Genomic DNA, 9233 nt, shown 5'->3' on the forward strand with positions numbered 1-9233 from the left:
CTACGAATAAGCACAAGGAGGTCATGGTGAGACAACAAGCACGAGGAGGTCATGGGGAGGTGATGAGGGAATCTTTTAATGGCATCTCTCAACTAATGCAATTTTTTTAATGAAGCACCCAGTATGTCCCTACGAGTTCACACCACAATAACATAGTTCAAATAGTTTGCAAAGTTTACATCTAGTTTACATGCAAGTCCGAGTTCACCTTCGTCCGAGCTTAGATCTAGTTTGCATCAAGTTCACATTCGGGATCAACGCTTGCAATCTTCGCGGACACATGATCCCCAACTGTTTTAAAATTGAGGTGGGCAGTCTGAAAACAGCCTTATCCGCCTGTACATTGAGGTGTTAGCGCTGTGTGAGCTCGACACAAACAGAGAGAGAGAGAGAGAGAGAGAGAGAACAGACATCAAGATGCGCCTGCGCTGCGTAGTGGAGATGGTGGTCGTAGGGCCTCGCACAGACCCTCTGAGCTTGAAGGCTCTGGATGTGGGATGCGCCATCTACTTCATATGGATGCTGGCGGGGGAAGTGAGGGGAGATGGACTGCGATATTCTAAGTTCGCCAAGGCAGCTGGCCTCACCTGGCCGTCGCGCGTGGGCATGGCCGTCATGTACTTGCCCTCCTTCCTACTCCCTTCGGCCTTCCTCCTCCTCAAGCTCTCCCACTCCCGCCTCCTCCCCTCTGCCTGTACCACTCGCCTCCTTCTCACCTCCTCTGCGCTCTCCCTCCATTTCTTCAAACGTGTCCTCGAGGTGAAGCATTACTCCTCCTTTCGATGATCACCATCGGTCACCAGGTTTTTTATGATATTCTACGTGCCCATCTGCTTGCCCTTCTCTGAGTTTCTTAAATCCTCATCGCCCATCTGTTTTTCTGACGTGCTTTTCAACATGCCCATCTGCGCCCACCTAGTGCTCGCTCTGCTCTGAGGCTTGAGTGTTGTTAAACAGGCACGCACACACAGAGACTCGAGTGTGAGGCAAGAATGAGAGATGTATGTTATGCTAGCCAAGGGCTGTTTGAATACAAGTTGGGGACGGACGTTGCCTGTCAGTTACAGTTGTAACTGCTCGTCCAGGGAAGATCCTGGGAGCCTGAATTATGCGGCTTACATTATTAACTTATTTCGCCACACCCCCCCCCAAGTTGATAACTCCCATTACAATGATTTTAAGCCGAGCTGTTGACAGCTTTCATGATGCTTTGCCTTTGGAGTGGACTTCGTGAGGAAATCCGCCCACTGTTGTTCTCTACGAACATGGGAGAGCTCGATGCTGCCTTCTTGAATGAGCTCCCTGATGAATTGAAGCTTTATCGCTATATGCTTTGTCTTTTCTGAGTGTTTGAGATTCCTTGCAAGCATTGTAGCTGACATATTGTCGCAATGAAGTTCTAGTGGCTGATTCGGGAAGAGAGTAGTCTCCATTAAGAAGTGTTTAAGCCAAATGCCTTCTTTCAAGGCAAGTCATTGCAACATATTCATCTTCTGTCGATGACAAGGTGACTCTTTCCTGTTTCTTGCTTTGCCGGGAGATTGCTCCTCCAGCCAGAAGAAAGGCATATCCTGAGGTGGATTGAAGAGTATCTTGATCACCCCCCCAATCTGCATCAGAGTAGCCAACAAGGAAGGGTGTCGGCAGAGGCTGAAGGGCATAATAGTAAATGCCGTAATCCTTCGTATGTTGAAGATAGCGCATGAGACGCTTTAGGTGTTGGATGTGGATTAGCCTTGGAGCTTTCATGTAGCGGGATAAAAGGTTTGTAGCAAAACAAATGTCAGACCTAGTACAGGTTACTAGGTAATGGACTCCGCCAAGAATGTTGGAATATGGAAAAGACTCCATATCAGCAGCTAAGGCTGAAGATGATTCCGATTGTTTCAGCTTGAGCGAAGTTGGGAGAGGAGTCTCCACTCCCTTGCATGCAGACATGTTGTACTTCTTAAGTAAGGATTGAATGTAAGACTCTTGGCTAATCCGTATGAAGCCCTTTGAAGGATCCTGCAAGACTTGAATCCCAAGGCAGTAGTGGAGGGGCCCCATGTCAGTCATGGAGAAGTAAGAGTGGAGTTCACCCTTTGCTGTTTCAAGAGCTGATTCAGAATTAGAGAGCAGCAAAATATCATCCACATAGATGGCGAGAAACAGTAATACACCAGCAGAGTGACGGCTATACACATTTGCATCAGATTGAAAACGTGCATATCCAAGAGTGATCATGCACTGATGGAACCTTTGATACCATTGCGTGGGGGATTGTTTCAATCCATAAAGGGCCTTGAGTAGCCTGCATACATAATTGGAGTGTTGCATTGAGATATACATTTGGGGCTGCTCCATGTAGATCTCCTCCTCTAAATCTCCATTTAAAAAGGCAGTGCGGACATCCATTTAATGAAGGTGGAAGCCAAAGAGCGCAGCTATTGCAATCAGAACTCGGAAAGAGGTGATGCGAAGCACAAGAGAAAACGTTTCAGTGAAATCCATGCCAGGGACTTGGGTAAATCCTCGCGCCACAAGTCGAGCTTTGTAGCGTGAGACTGTGCCGTCAGCATTGAGCTTTTTTCAAAGCAACCATTTGCAGGTCACCAATTTTCTGTCTGGTGGAGCAGGGACCAGCTGCCATGTGCCATTATCCATGAGGGATTGGTACTGTGACTCCATTGCTTGCTGCCAAAATGTGGCCTCAGGACCCGACAAAGCCTCATCCAAAGAGATTTCATCAATGGATTCAGCAACAAAGAGAAGTGCTTCAAGATCGTCTGAGGAAGCATGGAGCACCTGGAGGTAGAGTACTTCAGCTGTATTGGGATTACCAGAGGGCTGATTAGCTGAAGGATCCAGGAGTAATGAGTGGTTTGTCTTCTCATAGATCTCCTTGAGAGATCAAGCCTTTGAAGACTTGGAAGGGCGAGAGGTTGGGTTTGGACCGCGCAAGGGGCGCTGGTGGACGGGGTCCACTGGTACATATGGGCTTAAGTCCCCGGTGTCTGATGGAGGACTTGAAATCCGTGGAGAGGGAGCAGCTAGAGAAGCTGTATCATTCGCCAAAGGAACCTGAATAATAGGGTTATCTGCCACATGAGGGGGAGGCTGGCGAGTTGTGGAGGGCATCAGCAATTGCCTTGTGACATCTGCTGATTTATTATGACCAGGGAACAAGGGGTTTGGAGATTTTGGAAAGAGGACGGACTTGGTATTGTTCCCAAGAGACCAAGGAGGTGCACTTTTAGGCATAGGAGTGCCAATTGGAATTGGAGAAGGAGGCATCTGTGGTATAGGAGGGGTATGGGGCAGAGGCAAAGGTTTCCAAACATCTGCTTCCTCCCATTCAATCCGTGGAACACTTGAGATAAGAGGATCTGATGTGATGGGTCTAGATGGTAGTGTGAGCATGGGAGGAGATGCATCTCCCTGCTGTGGACTAATCATGGAAGATTCATCAAAATAGACAGAGTGAGCAAACTGAAATTTTTTCAGCTGAGGGTCATACAACCTGTAAGCTTTCACTCCAAGGCGATCATCATAGCCCACGAACACCATCCTTGTGCTGGTTGGGTCGAGTTTGTGGCGCAAGGAAAGGGCCTTGACAGGGTAGGCTGAACACCCGAAGACTTGGAGGTGCTGCAGATCTGGAATTTTACCAAACCAATGGTAGTATGGGGTGTATTGGGGACCAATTGCATGTGGTATGCAATTTTGAAGGTAGCCAGCAGTGGCAACTGCTTCCCCCAGTATGCCTTTGATAGGCCTGCCGTGAGTAGCATGGCACGTGAAGCTGCAACTAAGGTGCGATTCTTCCTTTCGGCGACCCCATTTTGCTGCGGTGTGTAGGGGACAGTGAATTGTTGTTGTATGCCCTCATCCATGCAAAAGTTTTTAAATGCATTGGTGACATACTCTCCTCCATTGTCCGAGCGAAGAGCCTGCACGGGTAGATCATGCTGTCGCACTACCAACCTGCAGTACTCTTTGAAGCTTGAGAGAACTTGTGACTTTTGCTTCAAGAAATATATTGTAGTGTACCTGCTGAAATTATCAATAAATGTTAGAAAGTACACAGAACCTGTAAGGGAGGTTGACTCCATGGGTCCACATCAATCACCATGGACCAATTGATTGAGTTGAGAAGACCGCGTCTGAGATCAAGGGAAGGGCTTGTGACTCGCTTTACCCAAGAGACAACATTCACATAGATCAATAGGTGATAGGTTCGATGGGAGACCTGAGCATACTTTGTTCTTCGCCATGCGGTGGAGTGTGGGACCATTGATATGCCCAAGCCTGTAATGCCACATAAGGGTCGATGCTGCTTTGGTTAGGTGTAGGGAGAGAGTTGAAGTCGAAGCTACCATAGCATCATGGCCAGATTGGGTGATTGGAATCGGATACAATCGATTCTTTTGAGGGAGTTTGAGGATTTCGTATTGGCCATTCGGGAGTTTAAAGTGAATGACACAGGAGTCATGAAAGAACTCAATAGAGGACCCTGTAAATGTGGCTGCAGTAACTGAAAGGATGTTCCGGCTGAGGGCTGGTATGTGGTAGATGTCACGTATGATGACGGGAGTTCCACTGGGTAAGGAGACATGGAGATGGCCGTGCCCTATTGCATTGAGGCTATGATTATCTCCAAGGTAGACTTGAACCGGGCGTGCGAGGTGTTTATAGTCATGAAGACAATGACTGTGTGGTGTCATATGGTGTGTTGCACCGGTGTCAAGTAGCCACTCTGTTGCAGCAATTAAAGAAGCAAGCAAACCAATGGAGTTAATGTGGGAAGTAAAAAGTTGAAGCGATTCCATACCATACTGGCTGAGGGCAGGTACTTCAATGTGTTGTAGTTGAGGTCGTGAACGACGGTCGTTCGGTTGTTGTTCGCGCCGTTTGGTTCGGCATTCATGAACATGATGGCCATGGCGTCCACAATGGCTGCAGATTTTGGAAGGAGTGGGGTTATTGGCAGGGTTTCTTGTGTTGTTGAAGCGGCGAGAGCCCCTCCTTCTGAAATTTGATTAACGCTGAACAAATTGTGTGGAGGGTATGGCTGGTGTAGGTGCACTCGAACTGCCTCGCATGGCATCTTCTTGAAGGATGCGAGAGATAAGCTTTTCAACAGTGAGGCCTGTCACTGAAGCTTGAGTGGTGATGAAGGGTCGCCAAGATGAAGGCAACGCAGCGAGGAGTAGCATGGCTTGGAGGCTTTCATCCAATTGAAGGCCTGACAGGAGGGCATTATCCAAAAGGGTGCGCCATTCATCAAGAAACGTGGAGATTTCCTGCTGTTTAGAAAGCACAGCAAGAAGTAGTTTCTTGAGGGTCGTAACACGAGTGATCAGGTCCTCGTGATGGTAGGCTGCACGTAGAAAGGTCCAAATTTCGGCTGCGGTTTGGCAACACCTAACCATTTGGACCTGTCGATCAGCCAGGTGCAACATGAGTTCAGCCTGGGCTTGCAAATCCTTGGCTGTCCAATCAGCGCTATTAGGACTATTAGCTATGGGCTGGACAGTGATTCCGCTCACTATATCCCAGAGTGCTGCTCGTTTGAGCAGCAAGGTTACCCGGGTGGCCCATGTAAGATAATTGGGGCCTGTGAGCTTATCAAGGTGATAGCTCCTCACTGTGGAGGGAATGAGGGAGGCAGGGGGTTGGGCTTGCCGTGACATGCTGGCTGTCCGGATCAGCGAGCACACACAAGCAAGGGGAGCGTGCGCAGGTGAAGAGAAGAGTGGTGGGTATTGAGCGTGCTCTACTGTGATACCATGTTGTTAAACAGGCACGCACACACAGAGACTCGAGTGTGAGGCAAGAATGAGAGATGTATGTTATGCTAGCCAAGGGCTGTTTAAATACAAGTTGGGGACGGACGTTGCCCGTCAGTTACAGTTGTAACTGCTCGTCCAGGGAAGATCTTGGGAGCCTGAATTATGCGGCTTACATTATTAACTTATTTCGCCACATTGAGTTACCATCGCCCACCTATTTTGTGTGCTTCTTTACGTGCCCATCGATCTCTGCTTGCCCTTTTCTGAGCTGCTTGAATGATTCTTATCGCCCGCGTGTTTCAATGACCATCTGTTTTAGATCATTTCACTGACTTGCTTATTCTGTGCTTTTCGCTCGATTAACCCACCCACATGATCCATTGTCCTGCTTTTGCAGATCTGCAATCACACAGAATGCGGAAGTTTTCATGTCATTCCACCTATCCGGAGCTGCTTGATTTTCTAGATTTCCAATTCTCCGTTTTTTCCCCAATTCTGAGTCATATTCTATGCATCACCATACTCTGATTAAACGATTGCTTCTGGGTGAAGCAACTCCACCATACTCTGGTTCAATGATTGCTTCTGGGTAAAGCTAACTCGAGTGTCTTGCAGGTGTTGTTTGTACACAAATATTCTGGATCTATGGAGGTAAAAATGAGCATACTCATATCAGGGGCGTATGCGACAGCGACGGGGGTTATTCTGTATGCACAGCAGCTAGCAGCGGAGAGTAATCAAGAACCACCAATAGATCTGATGAAATGGGGGGTAGGAGTGTTTGTGGTGGGAATCACTGGCAATTTCTATCATCACTATTTACTGGCTACTCTGCGGTCCGAGAAGAAGCCCAGCAATGGAGCAAGTCAGTACAAGATTCCACAAGGGGGTCTTTTCAGGTGGGTGGTATGCCCTCATTACCTCTGTGAGTCCATCGGCTTCTTTGGCGTGGCCATGATTGCTCAAACCTTTATCGCCTTGCTTACTGCTGTTGGCATGTCTGCCTCGCTCTGCGCTCGAAGCTACAAAACCAAAGAATGGTACTTGAAGAAGATCGATGGTTTTCCTGCCCATCGGAAACCCTTTTTCCCTTTCCTATTTTAGGATGTATCATATTCTATTGTGAGTCTACTGTGTGAGTCTACTGTGTATCATATTGTATTGTGAGTCTACTGTGTGCTATGTAAATGCTTTCGAGTTGTGAACGATTTCATCTCTTTTTCAGCCTGGTGGCCCTGGTAACTTGATGAGGTCGCCTAGGAATCTGCCTGGGCTTACCTCAGCACTAAAGAGCACGTGGTCTTGAATGAAGCCTAAGCGATGGTTTGACGGGGCAAGTAGGGCGTGAAATTCAAAATCATCGCGCATTGTGGGATGGTGGTCGAGTTTACTTTTGTTGGTTGAGGTTACTTTTTCTTGTTTGTGTTCACTATATAGTGGTACATTTTACCTTGGATTCCATCAAAAGCTACATGACCATGTGATTAGGGCACCCACATGTCATTGGGGAGGTGGTGGGCTCGATTCACCTCTCGAACTTTGACTGCGGCTTTTTTTCGACGAGCCACCCACCTTGAAATTGTTGCGCGATGCTCACGATCGTTGATCCCACCACTCAGGTGTCATTAAGACCTTGTGTGGTTTAGTGTAGGGGCTCGGCCTAAGTTGATCCCTCCACTCAGGTGTCATTAAGACCTTGTGTGGTTTAGTGTGGGGGCTCCGCTTAGGCCGTTGAAAATTGGTTTCCCTGATTGAATTGAGAGCAAGACGAGAGTTCCCTCGACTAAGAATAAGTGTTGGTCAAGGGCTTGTTTGAGAGATCGTTGAGGTCTCCTGGGATTGTTGTACTACATGAGAAGTCTCTCTCTCTCTCTCTCTCTCTCTCTCTCTCTCTCTCTCTCATTCATTTGGACTCGCTCTTGTTCTTGCTTACATGCATCTAGAAGGGCTCCTATGGAAAATGTTAGATAAAGGAGTCAATGACTCTTGATACTTGAGAAATGAGGGTGGTAATTGAGAGTTCACAAAATCGTTGGGAGAAAGGGACGTGTTATAGGGAGTGGTCGAGGCCCAAATGTGACCAAAAGTTGAGCTCTCAAATAGAGCATGATGCCCAACTTGCAAGGGCATCTTGCAAGGGGCGTAGTGCACATGCCTTGGGACGAAGTGACACACAACATTTAATGGTGGGGGGTAAGGGGATCGACGGTTGGGAAGTGGACGACGTGATCTCGAGGTGCACTAAACCCATCCCGAGGTGAATTAAACCCAGCTAGCGCCAAAATTGAGGTGCGCTAAACATGGGAGCGCGAAAATGGAGGTGGCTGAGAGGTTCACCCAACCGGTTTTGAACGCACGTCATGTCCCATGCTTTGATACACGTGAGCTAACTACTTCACCCGCGTATACGTGATGTAACCTAACCCGTTTTTATTATCTTTTACGACAACTCAACATGCTCTGCCCGGGTTTAGGGGGCATAATTTTTACCCAGGCTTAGTTATGATGTGACTCATGCGACTGCGATTGCATTAATTTTTGTGTGTGGACTTGACAACCATGGATTTCTTTACCACCGGTGCCACATTAAATTTTGTGTCTTGTTTAAGAGTTTGCAAGTATTTTTTGGTAGGTTGAAAATGTTGATTGGTTGAAATAAGATAGTGGACACTTATTTAGATGACTTGTGTAAATCTAATGATGGACTTTAAAAGTGTCCTTAGTTTTTGAAATAGGAAGTGAATATCATTGATCAAGGAAAAGATTTTGGGTTGAAAGCATGAAACGTTGAAGTTTGTGTTAAACTTTTACATCAAGTAAACTTTTGCTAAATTGGTAATATTGGTCTTGTGTAAAGAGAGGTTACATGAAAAAATTAGATGGGTTTATTTTTAAGCTTACAAACTCTTAAGTTTTTGGCATGTCGAAAGGGCAAAGGCCATAGAGTTGCCTTGCTAGCTAAAAATAGTTTTGAAACTTTGTAGAAGCAAAAGAATTCTATTGGTGGATTAAAACGAATGTAAATTATATTCAACATATGGTAATAATAACATTAAAAGTGGCAACCTACAAGAATCTGCCTCCCACAAGAGCACGTAATAATAACATTAAGTGGGAGGTAGGGATACTCCATTAGAGGTAAAAGTGGCAACCTGCACTTGAGCAAGAGCGCCTTGTAAGGCCATGCTCTCTCCCTTACTAGCCACATCCTTTGTTGTTGCCTTACTATGTGCGCACCTTCACATGCACATACTCAATTAGAGGTAAAAGTGGCAACCTGCACTTGAGCAAGAGCGCCTCTGCAAGGCCATGCTCTCTCCCTTAGTAGCCACATCCTTTGTTGTTGCCTTACTATGTGCGCACCTTCACATGCACGCTTTGTTTTCACCGTGTCATTGCACCTCCCATTCCAATGTATCTTCTCAATCTCCCTTCTATGGCAACATGCAATGCCTCTTC

At 46.9% G+C, this 9233-nt stretch overlaps 1 protein-coding gene across 2 annotated transcripts; it reads left to right on the forward strand.

The window, feature by feature from the left end:
• The first annotated feature begins 321 nt into the window (after window positions 1-321).
• On the forward strand, window positions 322-6998 carry LOC147432600 (uncharacterized protein C9.08c-like). 2 transcript variants are annotated; one of them, XM_086492474.1, is made up of 2 exons: window positions 322-759; window positions 6390-6998. In XM_086492474.1, the coding sequence occupies exons 1-2, from the start codon at window positions 418-420 to the stop codon at window positions 6876-6878; spliced, it is 831 nt and encodes a 276-aa protein (XP_086348600.1). In that variant the 5' UTR covers window positions 322-417; the 3' UTR covers window positions 6879-6998. The 2 variants fall into 2 exon arrangements, with proteins under 2 accessions (XP_086348600.1, XP_086348601.1); XM_086492475.1 differs by lacking the exon at window positions 322-759 and adding an exon at window positions 3164-3795.
• Window positions 6999-9233: the final 2235 nt, after the last annotated feature.

The sequence above is a fragment of the Adiantum capillus-veneris genome, chromosome 20, assembly GCF_014529385.1.
Source record: "Adiantum capillus-veneris isolate H3 chromosome 20, ASM1452938v2, whole genome shotgun sequence".
NCBI classification, from domain to species: domain Eukaryota; kingdom Viridiplantae; phylum Streptophyta; class Polypodiopsida; order Polypodiales; family Pteridaceae; genus Adiantum; species Adiantum capillus-veneris.